This window comes from Manacus candei, unplaced genomic scaffold, assembly GCF_025592945.1.
Source record: "Manacus candei isolate 608988 ecotype Guabito, Panama unplaced genomic scaffold, ASM2559294v1 h1tg000005l, whole genome shotgun sequence".
Taxonomy (NCBI): Eukaryota; Metazoa; Chordata; class Aves; order Passeriformes; family Pipridae; genus Manacus; species Manacus candei.
Window position 1 is genome coordinate 20,019,907 of NW_026138053.1, and position 19,562 is coordinate 20,039,468.

At 37.5% G+C, this 19,562-nt stretch overlaps 1 protein-coding gene across 10 annotated transcripts in view; it reads left to right on the forward strand.

Annotated features, from left to right (window-relative positions):
* Nucleotides 1-721: 721 nt before the first annotated feature.
* Nucleotides 722-19,562, forward strand: part of KCNT2 (potassium sodium-activated channel subfamily T member 2) — a 120,647-nt gene continuing 101,806 nt past the window's right edge. For all 10 annotated transcript variants that reach the window (XR_007907244.1, XM_051804324.1, XM_051804337.1 and 7 more), the window contains exon 1: nucleotides 722-1,141. Coding sequence is in view for 9 of the 10 variants with exons in the window: in XM_051804324.1 (XP_051660284.1) it covers nucleotides 1,047-1,141 (95 nt within the window). In the remaining variant the exon portion in view is untranslated. The remainder of the gene's footprint in view (nucleotides 1,142-19,562) is intronic.

A 19,562-nucleotide genomic window follows, 5' to 3' on the forward strand; every position in this document is an offset into this window, starting at 1 on the left:
AACTGAAGAGTTTAGGTGGAGACCTAATCTGGGAAAGCAAATCAAAATAGGCGGCAAAAAATGTAGTAATGTTTATATTTACTAGATGTGGGGCATTAGATGATTACTGTGACAGTTAGTCTAAATAAAAGTGGATCTTTAAGGTCAGATCTAAAAGCATTATTCACTGTCTGTGATAATTCACTATCAATCAAATCATATTGGCAGTATGTGCTTCATCAGTCATGTATGGAATTACAATGTGCTTCATCAGTCATGTACAGAATTACAATACTTTCTAGAGTGTCTCCCACTTTTAAGTATTGCCCACAAACCTCAATCATGGGAATAATCCAACTTCCCTGTGTTTTCGTACAGGGCCTGCGCCACCTGTTCTGTACAACAACCCCCAACTGACTGAGCGCAGAAATTGACCGAACGCTTCCTACACTGCACCCGGGATTCCAGAAGAGCTGGCACGAACCAGGTGTGCCCGATTAAAGGTGAGCAAGAGACAGACCCAGCTGTGCTCAGATGAGCCACCAGCAGGAACACGGGGGGCTGTGCACAAGCCACCTAAGGATACCCAAGGTAAAACACCCCATTTTTTCCAATTTCCAATGCAGAAAAGTGCCCCCGAGAAAGCCCGAGGTGATAGAAAAGGAGGCAGCTGGGGGGCCGAGGCGGCTCCCCCAGCCAAGTGGCGCTCGGCACGGTCCCGTGTGCCTGGCGGTGGCACAGCCCTTTGTTGTCGCCGCGGCGGCGCGCTCGCTGCCTGCCTCGGTGGGTGGGTGGGCGCGGGTGGGTGGGCGGTCGCGCCGCCGCCGAGGCCACCGCCCGCGTCCCCCCGGGGCGGGACTTCGCCCCCGGGGGCCGTGAGGTTCCCCCCGAGCCGCCGGGGACAGCGGGGACAGCCCTCCCGCCGCCTTTGTGCGCGCTCGCCGCGGGGACCGCCCGCCCCGCGCCGCTCCCGCCGCGCCGGGCTCTGCCCGCACCCGCCTGGGCGGGTGCCCGCCGCTCCCCCGGCCGCCGGGGGTCCTGCCTCCGTCCCTCCCTTCCCGGGCAGGATGGTGGACCTGGACAGCGAGGTGCCCCCGCTGCCCCCGCGGTACCGCTTTCGGGACTTGCTGCTGGGCGATCAGGGCTGGCAGAGCGACGACAGGTGAGCGCGGGGTCCGCGGCGGCCGGGCAGCGCTCCGGGAGGGCGCGGGAGCGCAGCCCCGCTGGGAAACTTTCCTGGGAAAGGGGTGCGGGAGCCGCCGAGGGGCTGCGGAGCCGCGCCCCGCCCGCAGCCGGGGGCGAGTCGGGCCGGCGCCGCTCAGCAGGGCGCGGGGCATCCCGCACCCTCCGGGGCACCCCCGCCGCTGAGCAAGGGCAGAACCTTTCCCTGCCCTACGGTACGGGCGGAGGAGGAGAAGGACAGGTACGGTTCTGTCTCCATATGGTAACATTCACTGCGGGAAAGTCCCAAACAAAACATGCTTTTCCCGTTTGCCGAAAGGCTAATTGCAGGTGTCACCAGATGTTTTTACTGTCCAATATCCAGGCTTCTTTACATGCAGTTTCTTTTCATGGTGGGATCCTGGGCTCGGATGTAACTACCATTATTTTATTTCTTTATGAATTATTTCAAGGACTGTCAGCATCTTTAATTACACACCCCTCTAAAAAGGTATTTGTTTGTCTCACATGAAATAGTGTCTTTAAAAATAAAATAACTCCTTATATTAAAACAAACAAGCAAACCAGGAATGTGTGTTGAATTTCAAAATGCTAAATGAACTGCATTCGTGAACACCAACAGCATCGTGCCACTCTGACCATACAACCTCTTGTGTCAACAGATCATTACACTTGAAAAATTTTGTGTCATACACACTTTGTAGTGACAATTTTTTGTGGTCAAATGACAGAGGAGCAAAATGTAACAACATATTGGATCGATTTTAATTCAGTATATTTACATTGTCAGAATATGTCTTTAATGTGGCAGTGAGAAACTTTGATTTTAATGCTGGTCTACATCGTTTAGATTTTACCTACTTCCCTAAAGAAAGATGGATTCTTATTGATTGATAATTGCAAGATCATGCAGATATATAACTAATTACTACTTTTGTTTAGGAGAATATTCTATGCATTGAAGCAATTAAACAAATGGTGTTTATACAGACAGTTACGAAATGGTGAATGACATCTTAATATAGTCACAGAAACTGAATGCTGTTGGTTGGAAAGGACAGCATTATAACTACATAATGGACAGTTAAGGAGTATGTTTATCAAAGCAGGGGTTACTGTTAAAAAAAATTAAACTATGGATATATTCTGTATTCATTACTTCTGATCATAGTAGTCTTTGAGATTTTAGAAAAGGTAGATCTTAGCATCTTATACCTGCATTTTATTTTCTACTGGAATAGGAATAAAACCCACCACCTTTCTTATTTTAGAACTTTATTTGAGTTTTGATGGCTAAAATTAACAAAATATTCTTGGTATACCTTTTTGGACCATTCTAGTCTAAACACTTTTTCCAGCTCTAGTTTAAACTTCTGTCAAGCACTTCCCTGATGCCAGTTGTTTGACTTGAACTTTATAAAGTTATCTTCTATGGCAGAAGCATGATCTGGTCTCAAACAGGAAATTGTGTATGAGCAACTGCACAACCCATACCATCCATTTAGCTATAGAAATGTCTATTTCAAGTCTATGTGCACTTAACAAAATGAAAATAAACAATCCTTAAAAAATATTGATACCAGAATTATAGCATAACAGTCTTACAGAGCATGGTTACCATCTGAAAAGTGCAACAAAGGACTAGTGGAAAATTAATAGTTAGTTTTAAGTACTTCATTAATATTCCAACAAGCATTACAATTTCAGATCTCTGGCACATCTGAAATACAAAAATCTAAATGGGTTTTTAGATCTTTATGCATTGTCCTGTGCTGAGGCTGGGCACAGCTGCACTGTGGTAGGAAGGCAGTGGTTTCCCTACAATACAAGCAAGACTGGGCTTTCCAAGAGGCTGTGGTAGCAGCACTCTCTCCCCTAGGTCTGCAAGTTACCATAGCAGTCCTTCTTGATACTAGCTTTCCAGTAATTGAACAAGGTCCATTCTCATAAAAATCTTGAGTGTTATCTTTTGTTTGTCTCTTACAAAAGGGCCCTGTCTGGATTCTTACTTTTCTGAACTGGAGGCTATTACATGCAATACTGAAATATTCATCCATTCCTATGTTGCTGGTATATTGCTACTATCCATTAGGGGAAAAGCATACATGTTCTGCATAGAAATACTGTCAGATTGAATATTTAGCATATTGGACATACTTTCAGGAAATAGTGAATGAGAAAGACTACAGACTTATGGGGAATCTGAGATCAGCTGCCTATTAGTTTGTAATGGTTAGTAGTATAAAAATATATCTTAATTTTTTTGCTTTATTGTCTTTTCTTTGCACTCTTATGTAATTGGTTTGTGCTTGGTTTTGGTGAAGCACATATTTATATTACACACTAATTAGAACAGAATACAAGATATTGCCAAAGGTAACCCCTTCAGTTGAATGGTCATTAACTATGAATGGAATGTCTGAATACTGAAATACAGCTGAAGTAGTTATAGTATGGCTGCACAATGGCCAATGATCAACACAGTTCATTTTAGCTATGGGTCTTTGGCTGAGATGCTGGAAATTATTTTCTGCCTATTTCCACTTCACTGCAACTTCTTAATTCCACTTGCTCTCAACTTTGTCAGTCTGATTTATATTAAGGGTTTTCCATCTGTGTGGTCTGTGAACTTCAGGTCTGTTACCAGCTGAATTCTGTGTCTTCTGTTGTAGTCCCATCCCCTTTTTGATCTTCACAGTCTGTTCATCCTTGAAGTCTCTCTTTTCTTCTTCCATTTTGCCCTTTTCGGAAAGATGCTTGCTTTATCCTGACTGGGAGGCATATGGTCCACCTCTGTGTTTTCAGATGCTTGTTGATTCTTCAAAGTGGAGAGAAGATGGAATTATGCCACAAACCACCCAGGATTCTGTGTCACCAAATCACAGCATAGTTCACCTTATATGTCATGTGATAGTATTTAATAATAAATATGATTAACAAGACCTCTCTTCTTCATGCTGAAAGATCTATTTCTGACATAATCATAGTTCAGTTTTGAAACCCTACCGGTCATGTTTCTTTAGAGCGAGAGTTTAATCAGCTATTTCTTTCAAATGTTCCTGTTCATTTATAAAATGCACACGTGCTAAAATCCTCAGCTGAATGTAACAGGGCTCTCATTCAAGAATTCTGTTCTTAGATCTGTATCTGTTTGGATACAGATTTCTAATTATAATTTTCTTTTTCTTGAGGACTTCTCCTACAGAGGAGCCTCACTGAGGCTTTTCTTTTTTTGGTGTCTAGCTCATGGTCCAATTCTTACCTATATTTCTCCAATACAGTAACATCCATCTCACTGCTTTTGCATTTCTGTTCCTCCCCCCTCAGAAAAAAAATTCTGCTTTCATAGCTTAGATTCATAACCAGCCTTGCAGTTGGCTTCAGTAACAGATGGGTTCTGGGCTGTCATATTCCACAAACCGCCAAATTGGATTGTATATTATTTTTCATAAAAGAAGTTGCTGTGTGCAGAAGAACATGGTGAATCTTTGGCAAATGATTTACTTCAGTAAGAAAGCTGCTTTGAATAATTTATTGGCATTCTTGAATTTGCTGAGTGATTTTTCCTGAAAATAAAAGGATGTTAAAACCAGTTTTGATCTTTTGAAAGGCTAGATTTTTCAAAAGACCTGGTTCCCTTTGAAAACTGTGGAGATGAAGCTGGATGCTTACACTACACACATTTTATATGGAAAACACTTCTACAGGACAGCTTGTAAAAAATCAACCCAGCTAGAGCCCAGTGTGTCAAGTGGGTGAATTCTGTGGCAAGTAGAGGAATGTATCAGGTTTCTTCTGGCTATATAACTATCCCAGTCACTGGACTGATTGAGTCATTGACTTTTTCACTAGTTTTGTAAATATCGCTAATGTCCCTTCTCTTTCATTATTGAAAGTATCTGAAAATGAAACAGACCGTTTATATTTGCTGTATATTCTGAGTTGTTTCGTGACCATCATGATGAAATTTTTCTTTCACTTTGGCTGCTGGGGAAGGGAGCAGAAAAAAAAGTGGGAACTCAGTGATTAACGCAAGTTTTTCACCTGTTAATTCAGTCAGGTTTTGTTAACTTGTGATTGTAACAGTAAACTATGTAATAAAATGTTTCATAAACACCTGTTCACCAGTCCGTAGTCTTACCAGCTGTGTTAAATAGCAACACAAAATTAGAAAATATCCTACCTGGTGAAGCTGTGACATGTTCAAAGCTGGTAAATAATTTGCTTCAGAGGAGGGGAGAAAAGAGGATGTTTGTCTTAGGTGCCCATGTAAGTTTTGGAAAGATACAATGAAGAAGTTTTTACATACATATATAGTTAAGGTGTATTAAACCTTAGGACATTATAGGTGTAAAGAAAGTATTGTAAGTTAAAAATAAAAAAGCATTTACATGCTGTCCGTATCACTGCCTTTTTTAGTAAGATCTTTAGTATCTTGCAGAATGCAATTTACCTCACATTTATTAAATCATTTATGTACAGTTGTTTAATCTTTTCTTTAGAAGCTTCTAAAGCCATAAAAATTGCATTTGTTTTAGTGAGTTCTAGGAAGCCAGGAATGTTTTCCACCATTGAAGCATGACTGCTTATTCTAGTGAACTGTTCAAATTTTCCTTTGTGTGCTCTGGCCAGAGCCAGCAGCCAAAAATGTCTTGAACTGTGCAGTGCCTAGGAATGGTTTGGTAGCTTGGGTGTCCAAGGAAACAACACAAGCAGATAAGTTGTGTGTAGTCCAACCCCCACCTTCAAAGCATCAGATTTCATAACTTTTCTATATGCTGTTGCAAGATATGTTTACAATTTCAGTCATGGAACAAAAATTTACATTTTCCAATTCTGTAATGTTTTTTCTATTCTGTAAATATGTAACAAGAACATTAACTGGAACTGGAAATACATTTCAAATCCTGCTCCTGTATTGAGATGAAAATTTGAGTCATTTTGCTACAGTATATACTTTAATTATAAAACTATAGAGCTAAATTTTACCTTTGTGCAAGAACTGTTCTTACACTGAGTACTTATAGGATTAAATTAAAATCAGCTTTCCATTCTGGTGTGCTTACTGCATAAATGAACATTACCACCTATCTGGAAAGGAAAGAGATTCAGATAATAGCACACCTCCACACATCACTTGGACAATTGTACACTGCTGGCTGTCATATTGACTAGTGACTCTCAAGGAACAACTCCTGACTGTAAATCTCAGAAGGCACTTTAACAGTCATTTGTCACACTGTGAATTAGTGAGTAAAGCCCTCCCTTTGCCCTTCCTTTTGGAAATCACCTGAGACTGTTGAACTAAAAGGGGATAAAAAGCCCACACATTTCTCATTCAAGTGATTTAAAATAAGTGAGTCTAGATTCAACTCGTATAGAAATTCTATCATAATTTCCTCAAAAGAAAATTCTATTATGGTTTCTTCAAAATAATCCTCCTCTTTCCTTCAAAAATACTTTAGTCAAATTGGCCTTCTCATTTTAGAAAACATTTTTATAAATTCTTTCATTTAACAGAGGCCAGAAATAAAAGGGCTTGAGCAGATATTGTCAAATTGATCTTGATTTCTCCTTGTAAGTAAATTTTCAAAATACGTAAAGTGATCAAGAAGCCTAAATTCTATTGTAAAAGCTTGTTTTTTTTTTTCTTTTTTAATTGTTCAAGATCTTAACAAGTCTATTTCACTAAGAGAACAAGGGCTTTCGTATCTGCAATGAGGCTCTGCACAGTAATAGTTAAAAAGTTTGAGTTGCCCTAAACCCTGAAGAGAATTGCTGCATGTACAGGCCAAGCCATTTCTCACTCCTTAAAAAAATGATTCAAGAAAAATATTGGCATTTGTAGAAGTGCTGCATCTCCACACCAAGAGGCCTGAGTTTACACTCTTGTGGCAGGTTTAGGTACCGTCCCACATGAGTGAACTGTTAATATATCTCCATACTCACCTTCCTTCTAAATTTATCTTAGGACTTGATCCCTATTATAGATAAAAGAGGGAATCAACTCACTTGTGTGGAAGGAAGAGGAAGTAACGCTTTGTAGAAGGCAGTTCCATAAGCTTCACGCAAATTTCTGTTTTACCATCATTCTTGCAGCAAAAATGGAGGCAAAAATGCATTGCTTCTATATTCCACTTAAACTAGCACACACTGGAATTAGGGAAGGACATGCAAAGAGAAGAGTAATGTTTCACTGCTGGTATAACTGGGTCTGTCCAAGGAACACTGTGGTAGCATGCCCCAACAGAAGTTTTATATGGCAGAAAGAGTTTAATAATCTCATCTTAAAAACTCCCAGAAACCAAGTAGTCTTCCTCCTCTGGGACAACATGATGCACAGTTTGTAAACATGCTTGGTACTTCAGTCATTACTTAATTATACATTTATTACCAAAGCACTTATTTTTCCATCTACAACTTGACACATACTACTGTACATCTGGCAGACACTATAATACCCCATGGGAAACTGAAGCAGTTCTTTCCCAAATGGTTTCTCTCTTAATTTTTTTATTATTATTCTATCACAGTCAGTGATTATGACTATTTATTTTATAGTAGTAAACTCTATGCTGCACTATGTGTTACTCTCAGAATGACACTTCTATAACAAATGATAACATTGATTCCTATTGTCTCCCTTTTATCCTGTAGGAAGGAAATAGATCACTTGGAGCATGAGAAATGTCTGCACTTTCTTTTGTAAAAAGAGTAAAGTTGTAAAATAAATCTGCCAAGCATTCCAGCACTATACATTCAGTTTCTATACTTCACAATTAAAGGTGATCTTTAGTACTGAATTCTGATGCTTACAGTATGGCCAAATGCTTATACTAAACCACTAAATTCTTTAAAAGTGGATTCTTCTTTATTTTTTTTCAAGTAAATGAGCAAGTTAAGTCCTTCCTGGAGGCCTCCACTCCATGGTCCCATAATCTGTCATTGGAGAGAACGTCATTCAAAAGATGTAAATGTTCTGCAGCACAGATTTGGTACAGAATGCCTTAAAACAGCTGTTAAAGATTTCAGCCTCCCCCATGCAATCATCTGCTAATTATGTTAGCAGTCAGCTTCCTGGTGGGAAGTAGCAATAAAACAGAAACAGTCATTAGGAGACAAAACCCAGTGTTTATACTCACAGATAAAACCAGTGATATTATTATTTACTCAGAAGTATCTCGAGGGACAAATCCTGCCTCCACTTACGGAGATATCTGCTGGGAAGTGCTGTACTTCTGTGGTGGAAAGCAGGTTGCTAAATCTGACATCTTTGTGCCTGACTTGCCAAGTACCAAGCTATGGAAGATGTGGAGGGCAGGCATTAGGTTAAAATCAGTGGAAGTTGTCTACTGAGCTAGCAAAAAGGACAAAGCTTTGCCCATCCCTCTGCCTGGGTCTTACAAGTCTCCTGCTAGCTTTAGCCATTAATAACTGCATATCTAACCGGGAGCACAAGGATCATACGCCTGGCAGGGGCAGTGACACAATTCGAGCAACAGTCCTCACTATGGATTACCTCTGCCAGGAAAGTCCAGCCCTGCCTCCTAGGTTCTGTACCCTGAGTCAAACCCCCTTTGGCTTTTTGTGCAGAAAAGAGTTTGCCCTTTAGTTTTTTATGATGTTAAAGTTAAAAGCATTTACTGTATTTGTAGCCTAAAGTTACACAGTTCCTTCACAGTATAGTGATTGAATATAGTGATATTCAATAAGAAGTAAACATTATGAAATAGCCTCACTCTTCTATTGTTCTAAATGACCAGAAACTTCTAGAGATTTTATGTTTTTCTCACTTTGTTTTCTCTTCCTTTTGAGACTCAAGAAAACTGCAGTACAGACAAAACCAGTGTTACCAAACCAAATCTTAAATACAGATGGGAAAAAAACCCAACAAGCTGCGCTGCAAAAGGAAACCTGAGGTTATATTTGTTCCTTATGAATAACACCTGTTAATACACAACATTCCCTGACCCTGGAAGGGGATTTAGCTTCTCATCTTCACACCAAATTCAAAAGAAGCTAAGGGCACTGGTCACTTATCACTATGGCCTTGTGGTTCTCACCATTGAGCACAGACAGCTATAACAGAGGGACTAAAGGCTAAGCTCTATATTTAGCTGAATGTACCCTTTGGAAAAGTGAGTAAGCTATATTTTCACTGTGTACAACAATCTAGCATTTGTTCATTGTTCAGAGGGGTTTAATCAGTTAAACAAATATCTTTTGGAAAGGCATTATTGTAGATATTGTCCAGTTTTTAATTACTGTTTTGTTTTCTCAGTAGTAATTCAAATATAAACACAAAAAGTGGAACAAACTATTCTGTAATGTGCAAACGTTGATTAGTCAAGACTATCAAAATCTAAGTAGATTTTTCACCTACCTAAGTGTATCATAAAAATGAAGCTTATCTCACAAGTGTAGTTCCAGATGCCATGTATCTCGTTGACACTGAGGAATTCATTTACAAAGTGTATTCAGTGACCCACACGATCATTTATTTTTGTACTGAGATCGACCGCAGATTGCATGAAAATTACAATTTAGCTAAAATGATACAAACAACATTCCAAATGCACTGAATTAATTTTAAAGTTTTGATTAGTTTTTGCTTCCCATTTTTCCTATTTTTTGTCAGTTCACAGATCACAGTCTGAGTCCAGCAAAAAACCCCAACGAAGTAAGTTAAATTTGTACTGACATTATGAATCCATTTAATACAATTAATTGTGGCAGTTACTGTTTGTGACTAGCTGCTGATTCAGAATGTTGGGATTCTAGTGTGGTGTTGGCAGAGCAGTGTGTGTGGTAGGAAGAACACGGCTGGCTACTTGAAATGTTTCAGAGTATGGAGGAAGTATCTCTGAGGGTGTAAGAGAGAGGAAACTTTCAGGAGCCTCTAAAAGGTCATCTTCGGGAATATACCTTGAGCTAGTCTGAGACCATTGTGCAAGACCTCAAGTTTTGCTCTTAATTTCAGATAAAAATGAGCTGTTAGAAGATCACCATTATGAGGTGAAGGTCTTCTTCTAAGGCAGAGATGAAGGGGATGTTGAGTCCTGTAGCAGCCTGCTGCTACTTGACTTTAGGCTAAGGTGAACTGAGCATTTAGAACTGTTTTTCCTTTCTAAGGTGGCAGAGCCACTTTACAGTGATAGAAATGGCCATATGGAGAGAAGGAAGAGCTAGAAGAAGGCACAGTAGTATTTCTATCACCCTAGACATCTGACAATTTGTTATCAGACCTCCTGACATCAATACAGCAAATGCAGTCCATAAACACAGATATCTCCTTGTTGTAGCCATATATTCCACCTAAGTGTGATCAGCTTTAAGATCTATATAAGACTTAAAAACAAGATGGCAGAACAATACTGGTCCTAAACCCGCCTCACCAGTACAGTTAGATAAAGAGATCTTCAATAACCTGACTCTCACAAAAGCCAGCAAACCCTGAAATTTCTGCACTCATCTGGGAAGTCCTATTTAAGAGGAAAAAGTAGTGTTTACATCAACTAGGCCAGTTTTCAACTAGGCCAGTTAAATGATTTTCCAAACACACACAGGACACATTTTGAAAGTGTGAAGTTATGATTCCAGAAAATTAAATACTGGGCAAACTATTCTACCAGCCATATGACTATGAGCAGCATTTTACTTCAGGGAGTACTAAGTGTTATTTAATATGAATAAAGATGATAGAATTAAACTTTTAAAATATTGTGAAACTTGATATTTTAAATTTTTCTTACTCTAATGAAGAGATAATTAAAACCATGCCTTATGATTAATCAGGAAGTGTAATAGCTCACTCTGAGTAAGGAGACTGAGATTTATATGAAGTCAGTAATTATATGTACCCTGTTAGCTGTGGAGAGAACAGTATCAGACAGGTGACATTTTAGAGATAATAATGACTTCTAAAACACTTGTTCAATTATGTGTTCAAAGTTCTTGAATCATTGCCACTCCTTAATGAGACATTTAGAATTAGTATTAAAATTTTGTAATTCTTTTTCATGTAAAACAATAATCATATACTGTGGTTGATGCTGTGCATCAAGATGCATTTGAAAGGAAAAAATCAATTCCACAGCACTGTTAGATATATTACACTGTACACATATGTTAAGCTGTAAGTATTACCTCAGAAATCCTACATATTTTATCCTCCATCTGGATGTCAACACTGGAGCCGAAGCGGCTTTAAATACTAGAGAATGAAGACAGATATGTATCAAGGTGCAATTCTTTTGGAAGGAGTCATCAGCAGGAAATGTCATCAACACTCCTCTGTTGATCTGGTGGAGTAAATGGAGTCTCCAACGTTTCCTCTGTGGGAAGCGTCAGGCGAGACACCTACTCTCAAGTATTGGGCTTTTGTTTTATGTCTTTTTCTGAGTCTCTGCCTAAATGCTTCTCTTTGTATTTATCAGTTAAATACTCACCTTTTGCGGAACTGCTAAACACGTGATTGTGAGAGACTGGAAGCGTGTACAGCTCCTGTAATTTCAGGGAAATTGTTATAATCTGATATTCAGCTCTATGTTACCTCCCAGAATTGTTGGCGTTCTAATGACAGCTTTTGGGGTATTGTCTAAGTGTTTCCAGATTGCAAGTGTGGACTTGTGTTACTTGTGTTACTTGTCTGAACAAGTAACTTTAAAAAGACACTCCTTTTTATAAAGTTACCCTGATCCTGGGCATGTGTAAAAAGCATATGCAATATCATTTTTTTTTCTTTTTCACTTTTTAACACTTCAGCTATATATGTAATCTCAGATATGTTCTTTCTAGGCCTGTTAAGGTATCTGTGGGAAGTTCCTGACAAATTTAATTTGACTTTTGACTACTTTTTTCCTTAAAGATTGGGCATGGTTCCTATAATTTCTTACCCTGTAATAAACAAATATTGTTAATCTAAGTAAAGCTGTAGATAGGTGGGGAATTGAGCTGAGTTCAGTAAAAAAAAAAAAGACTTAAAGTTCTAAACAAATTTCATTTATTGGTTGGGATGTCATATTCTTGCTTCCTAGCTAACTCAATATTACTTCTATCAGTAGAAGAAAAAATGTAGCTTGCAGAAGAAATAAATGCACAAGAAAAATTTATTTTAAATTGTCTGATGTAATGTCACTCCATGCTTTAGCATGTTTTGTGATAATAATCAGTACGTATTTTTGGAATACAATCCAAAAGATAATGGCATAATATTTTTAGTCACTAAAAATTCTAAAAATAGTAAATGTAGCATCATTACCTTTAAGTGTGCTATTATTAACTAGTGATATTTCTCCTTTGGGAATACTGCTGGCTATGACTAGAATCAAAAAAGAGTGATAAAAACTAAACTTCATTGTATATTGTTGTGGGTGTTTTTCCTCACAAATAGAGTGATAGGAAGGTGAGGGAAAACCAGAATTAGGGGGATACTTATTGTAGATAAAAAGCACTATGCTCATTTGCTACACTATTTCATCAGTAAATTCCATAATGACTTTCAGTAACTCTGACAAGGCTGTTTTAATCCTTCCCTCAAAAGAAACTGAAGAAAGGCTAAATTATTATACCGAGTAATGGTTTGATGAGAATTAGCACAAAGCTTGCTTTTAATTGGAATTCTAATCTCTACAAAGCTGAAAAACTTTTTCAGGTACCTTTCTGCTTCTCTGATCAAGTAAAGATTCACAATCCAAGAAGTTCTATATAAATTTTCATTTTAGGAAAAAAAGAAATTTCAGCATTAATCCCCTATTGCAAAACCTAATGTAGATATAACATGTAAAAGGCATTGCATTAATCCCCTATTGCAAAACCTAATGTAGATATAACATGTAAAAGGCATTGCTCCTTAGAAATCACACCTAAATGGAAGAACCCAAAACAAATACCAGCTCTATTCCTTATTTGCCATGCTGTTCTCTTCTCCTAATTACTCCTTCACCTCCAACAGATTTGTAGTTGAAACTATATTGTGCAAGCCAAACACCAATGTTTTTTCCTGAGATTGCCATACCACCTAAAGTGGATTTGTACAAATTCTGATTTGTACAGCAAGACTGTAGAATACTACATCAGTATTGTACATTATTGTTTTGGCCAGGGTTGTATTCGCTGTGTCATTAAGCAGTCATCAAAATACTGTAAAACCACTAAACCTAAATGAAGAAAGTCAGCCAAAAAGTGTTCTGACAGTTCTGGAGGATTGGGACACACATGCATGAGCCACAACTTCTTTTTAAGTAACTTGCAGAGAGATTTTCATCTTTTCACATTGAATATCACCTCCTTCTAAAGAGTGGTGCTGTTTATTTCAGTGGGAATGTCTATGGGTCTTAAACCGAGTAGAAGAGGTTCTTTTCCTTTGAAGAGAAAGCATAGCAGGCAATACAGTGTCAAGACTTATGAGTAATTTAATTTATTGCACCTTGTTGCAGTGTAACTTATTAAGGCAGCAGATATAACTGCAGAGATTTTCAAATATATGGAAAATTCAAAGCTAGCTTCAATTCCCTTTATCTCTGTAATAAGTATAGGCATAATAGGTAAAATATAAGCACAATATAAACAAATTTCCTGTAAATTCATATGCTGATTTTTTCATTATTAAATGTGAAATAATAGCTATTCCATTTGAAGTCTCAGTTTGATAAATAACATGTATGTCTATATTTTCATCCCCTACAAAGTTGGGCTTTATGTGTTGTACAACTAATAATGACTGTTCCCCATTCTGTGCTACTCTGTATTGAGGTTCCTGGACCATTATGCCAGCAAACCCCTCTTATTCTATGTATTTTAAATGGCAGTACTACCAATGCATACTGTTAGTTCACTGTTAGAGTATTTCAGGTGACATCTTAGTGACCAGTGTTTGACAATCTGAAAATATTCTAGAAGACTGAGAAGTTCACAGTATCAGTCCAAATATTGAAAATAATATATTAATTTTTTGTCATTCGTTATTTTAAGGACGGAGATGCTTCGAGTGTTTCTGTAAATACAGCTTCTCTACAAGTCCATTGCTAGACAAAAAGCAGATGCAAAAATGATAACTGTATATCATTGCACTTGGTTTTCTCAAAAATCTTAGCACCAGGTTCCATTTCAAGTACTCTTGCCCTTTTCTAAGAGAATGTAAACTGGCTAATATGGAGTATCAGGAGTCTGGGAAATTTAGTTAAATTATGAACCAAAGCATGTCCAGTATTTCTTTTAATTTCATTTATTTTATTTTGGAAAGTGCCCCGGGCTGAAGTTTACAGTGCCAAATAATGAACTGAAACATTTTTTTTTTTGTGTAAAGCTTTATATCAAAATGTAGTTTATTGGAGATAAGCTAGCATTAGAGTAGGTGGCTAAGAGGAAGCTTTGATCTCATTAACCTTACAAGGAAAGTTCTCATAAATTACTACATCGTTCTCTAGTCATATACAGAAGATCTAAAATTTACTCTGAAGTCTGAGTGAGAATTTGACAAGATGTTACAAAGATAAGCATAAAAAAAATCATATGTCAAGTTGATATTCAGAATAAAAAAAATTGTAGTCATATGTGTTTAAAGTTAATTCAGTAAATTCATTGAAAGTCTGGTGACTTTTAAAGGCACGACAGAGAAAAGCCAGAGTGGTATAGGAAATATCCCATTGGTATTTGATCATCTCACCCATTATATGGTAGCATAAGTTGGATTGCTGGATAAATGCTGAAATACTGACATCAATAGACTCCACAAATAGAGTAGGAATGCTATTTAACAGTATATTTGAATATATTTGAGATATACTTTTACATTTCCAGTGGAGAAATAGTTCAACGCAGTCAACTGGAATAAAGTTATTCTATTGATAAACCATATTAATTTTCTCTTCAACTGTGCAGACTTGAAAACAATGAACAAAAAAAAAAAGATTCTGAGAAAAACAAAACCAAAACCTCCAGGTAGACTAATTTATTTAAGCTCTCAGTCTAGACTGAATTGGCTACAGCTTTCTCATCAAATTTCCCCAAGCCAGTCATTATTCCATGGCTTTACTGATGATAAGAATCTGGACCATTTTGAAGACGAGACATTTTACACTCCATCATTTTAACTGAGACTGTTTCATTCACACTAATGATTACGATGTATATTTCACAGCACTCTGAGGTATGAAAGCATGATTTTATCACTTTTACCTGTTTGTAGTTTTTGTGGTAACATTTCAGAGTTTAAAAGTAGAGTGCTGAAATAAGCAAGTGACCACAGAAAATACGAGAAGCCCAGGCTACAGCAGAGATTTGAATGAGGATCTCAAAGACACAAAAGAGAAGGCCATGTTTTCTCTTACTACTTATCATTAGATGAGTACATTAGATGTTGGCATATTTAAAATGTAGGAAGCAGAATAACCATAGCCTTTTTGCTCTTCCAGTGGAGGTGGTAAACCAGAAGTCCTAAGCTTTGAATTGTCTTTTAGGTAATTTCTCAAACTTCCAACTGTAACAATGAGATTTCAGACCCTTTAGTTCAGTCACAGAGGTGCAAGGAGGAGAAGATGGATACATGCAGTTAGAGCTATTAGAAAGGCGGGGGGGGGGAAGGATTAAAGGCCTCGGAAGTCTTGATTTTCCAAATCACACAGTCCTAGAAACTGTTCATACTTCTTTTCTCTTTCCCTATTAAAAATATATATCCTCCATTTTCAGTATAAAATAAAATCATAGAACAGAGTGAATGCAGTAGAATATTAGGAAACCTGAGTTTGGAAAGTTACTGAAATAGGTTCATTTCCTTCTAACAAAGAGATGAAGATTGAAAAGTGAGCACAAATCAAAGTTCTTATATCTGCTCTTGCCTTACACGATATAAGGATGGATTCTTAGCCTGTAGTGAGACAAACTGCAAAAATCTCATTTAATGGAGCAGGATATATATCTGTATATGGGGAGAATGTATATGGGTCTTTTTACCTTCTCTGTGACCAGATGTACAGAAGTCAGAGTCTGATTAATAAATGTCGATGAACACATTTTTACCTAAACAATTAATATATATTCACACCATAGAAAGAGAGGTGAAGTACCTGAATTTACAGTTGCTTTCAGTTGCAACTAATTTGCAAAATATTTATTCACTTCTTTTAGTTATTATAGTGCTCTTTTTGTCTGGTTTCAAGGCAAATAAAGAATAATTTTGCCTTGCTTAGCCTACTTCTGCTTTATAGGTGCAACTGCCTCTGCTTCAAAAAGAAGTTATCTGGCTTATTCTATTAGAAGTCTGTCTGTTCTATCTGTATGTTCCTTTATGACAAAGGATTTTGTAATATATTATTTTTCAAGTTGTTATCTTCCTATTCAGTAGATTCTTTTCCTCCTTGACTTTCAAGCTGATTTATTATATTAAAAATGTGAAAAAATGGTATGTTTCTGTAGCCATAATAGTATTTTTTATGATACATTTTTTAAAAAAAAAAGTTTTCTGTGAGGATAGGTACTCACTTCACATTATATCATAACATGTTTATTTTACTTTTTGGGTTGTTTACTTCTTTTTCTTTATATGAGCATTGGATTTTTTTACCTTTGGTATCAATCTCCAGAGAACCTTTTCAAATGCCTTATAAAAATTTTAGTACATGATGCTCACTTCAGACTTCCCCCTTATCTATCTCTTCCAATTATCTCATAATGGAGCAGAGTGCTACAGCTCATAGTCTATTTATATCTGTCATTCGCTTCATTCTTAGGTTGTTCCCAGGCTAAATCCAACTTGTAGATCGTGGCATGGGTGCCATTTAATCTTTTTTTCATCTTTTGCTGACATGCTAACTAGTACTTTATTTTTATCATTCTTAATGTATATTATAAGAATATTTTAGTTTGCCTTTTGCCACGATTTTATTTACCTGCTATTTTTGACTTTACTCTTATCTGTAACACTGTGGTTACTAAATATGTCAATTCAGTATCTGGCATTGTAGCCTGGACTCTGTGCCTGGAAACTCCGTAACATTTTAGCAGTGTTAGGAGTAGGATGACTGGAATATATAAAAATAAGCAGAATTAGTATATCATTGAATAACATTAACCATATATCTGAGACTATTATACCCATGCATGGTATTCGCATCCAGTTAGAAATTGTGGGAACATACTTGTGCTAGGAACATGGCTGTATGCAATTCCACAGAAACTGAAATCACTCCACACTGAGCATTATCTCCTGTCCCTTTAAACTATTAAGGTGGTCTCCAACGTAAGTTACTATAGAATTGTATCCTTGAGAACCTTATATTTAATTTTTGAAACAAGGCATTCTTAGGAGTTCAGAAAGAGAACAATGGGAGGAACAAAAGAGCATTGGAAGGAAAGTGCTGTGATAAAAAAAAAATCTAATTTTGAACTTCATAAATACTTGCCTCATATTTTTATTTCTAATTGTGTTTTGATGCAATCCAGAGACCTTGATTCTAGGTCAGGCCATTGTAGAAAAGCACTGTAGAGAAACAGAGCAGCGTATGATTCCCCTTTCAAAAAGAATGTGGCAGAAGTCAAGCAATGTGCAGCAGGTAGATGGAGCACAGGACCAGGATATATACATCAAATATGAATCAAACAATGAAGAACTCAGGGTACTGAGCTACCCTTAATCCTGAAGACATATACAAGACTGATACTTGAGAGACACTTTTAGAGTGTTTTGAGGTTTGTTTGATTTTTAGAGACAATTTGAAGGCAGCAAACATGGAAGAATGAATAAAGGAAAAATAGACAAGGTTACAGCAATAAATGGAACACAGCCTTCCTCTAGACAGAACAGTGGCTTCATATGTAGATATTTGTTTGTGTGGTAGGGTAGGACAGGGGATTCACCTACTGACTGTGGGTAGCTGCTACTTCTCCAGAATCAGTTTACCACAAAAATATGACCCATAAAACCCTCCTTTTGGGAATTCTGTGTTTATGCATTTTCTGACTTGTATTTCTGCCTATGCCTATGTAAAAGGATCAATTTTGATTTTATAAACACTACGAATTGAAATAGGGATTTACAGTATGCTTTATTTTAGCAAGCTAGCAGTACATAATGCTGTTTCAGTTGATGGTGTAAATTTATACAGTTGAAATGTAATATTCTAAGTTTCCCAACTGCCGTTGTTAAAAGGATGAAAGCTCTTACAATATCCTTTTTTTTTTTTTTTTTGCCAGCCATACCTGTCTTTGCTCGATTAGGTTTCTTTTAAAATTGAAGAGTGTCTGCACTGAGGCAGACTTAGTCTGTTACTTAGCAGATTGAACTGGTCTGTTTGGTCATTTATTTAGCAGACAGTGGTAAGTGATAAGACAAAATAATGTAAGAGCAGAGCAAGTAACACACTGTTGCTTATTTTAATATAGTTTCATTCTGGTATACCCCCTTTTCAAACATTTCCCTCCATCAACACTCATCTAATTCCCATGCATATTTCCATATTATCCTAATTTTGTTCTTAGCATCAACACAGTTATTATTGAAACAAATAATCAGCATTTCCCCAATGATACCAAAGCGGTCCTGATGCTGTGTTCGGAAATGCTAAAATGTGCTCTGGAACTTTTGTATTAGTTAACATTTACAAAATGTTATTAGACAGCCTAATACAGGGAGTGTCATTAAGGAAAGGTTGCAGAGAAACATCTGTAGCATCTTAGACAGAAATAACTTATGTTTGTGAAATGGGCTTTGACTGGAGGATTATTAGCATGACCAAATAAACAAGCGATATATTCTGCATCACCTGCCCATTTGGAAGCTCTAACATCCAAACAGAGATATGATTTTTTTTCATAATCCATCATTTTTTAAAAAGACTCAATTGAATATAGCCCCACATACCTATATTCACATTTATGAATGCAATTCCATGAACAACACACTGTACAATCCTAGACCAGAGCTGTCGGTTGTCGTTTCCCCACCCACCCTTTCTTACCAGTATTTTGTGTATCTAGGCTTCTAAAGAATCAGTACCTTAACTTTGTGGCATCAAATTCATACTGTCTTTTACACCAATACAATGAGATAGTTTTTAATCACTGTAAGTTGGTCAAACACTGCAGCTGCACTAAGGTCCTGCCTTCTACACTATCCCAGAGCGCTCACATCTGCTATGCCTTTTCATTCGGTATAATAATCACAGTGAGAAAGATAAGTCTGATGAACCGAGTGATCCAATTGAAAACTCTCTCCTCAAAAGAAAGAATATAAATAGTCATCAATTAGAACAAAGTCCTAGTCAGACTAATCTAGAAGTCACCCCCTCATAAGGGTGATGTGAGCAGAGACACTCCCCTCCTCCTTGTACAGATGGCAGCTTCTTCCACTGGTCATAAACAACATCCTAACTTGACAATGTATCTACTGCTGTCTGCCAACAGTC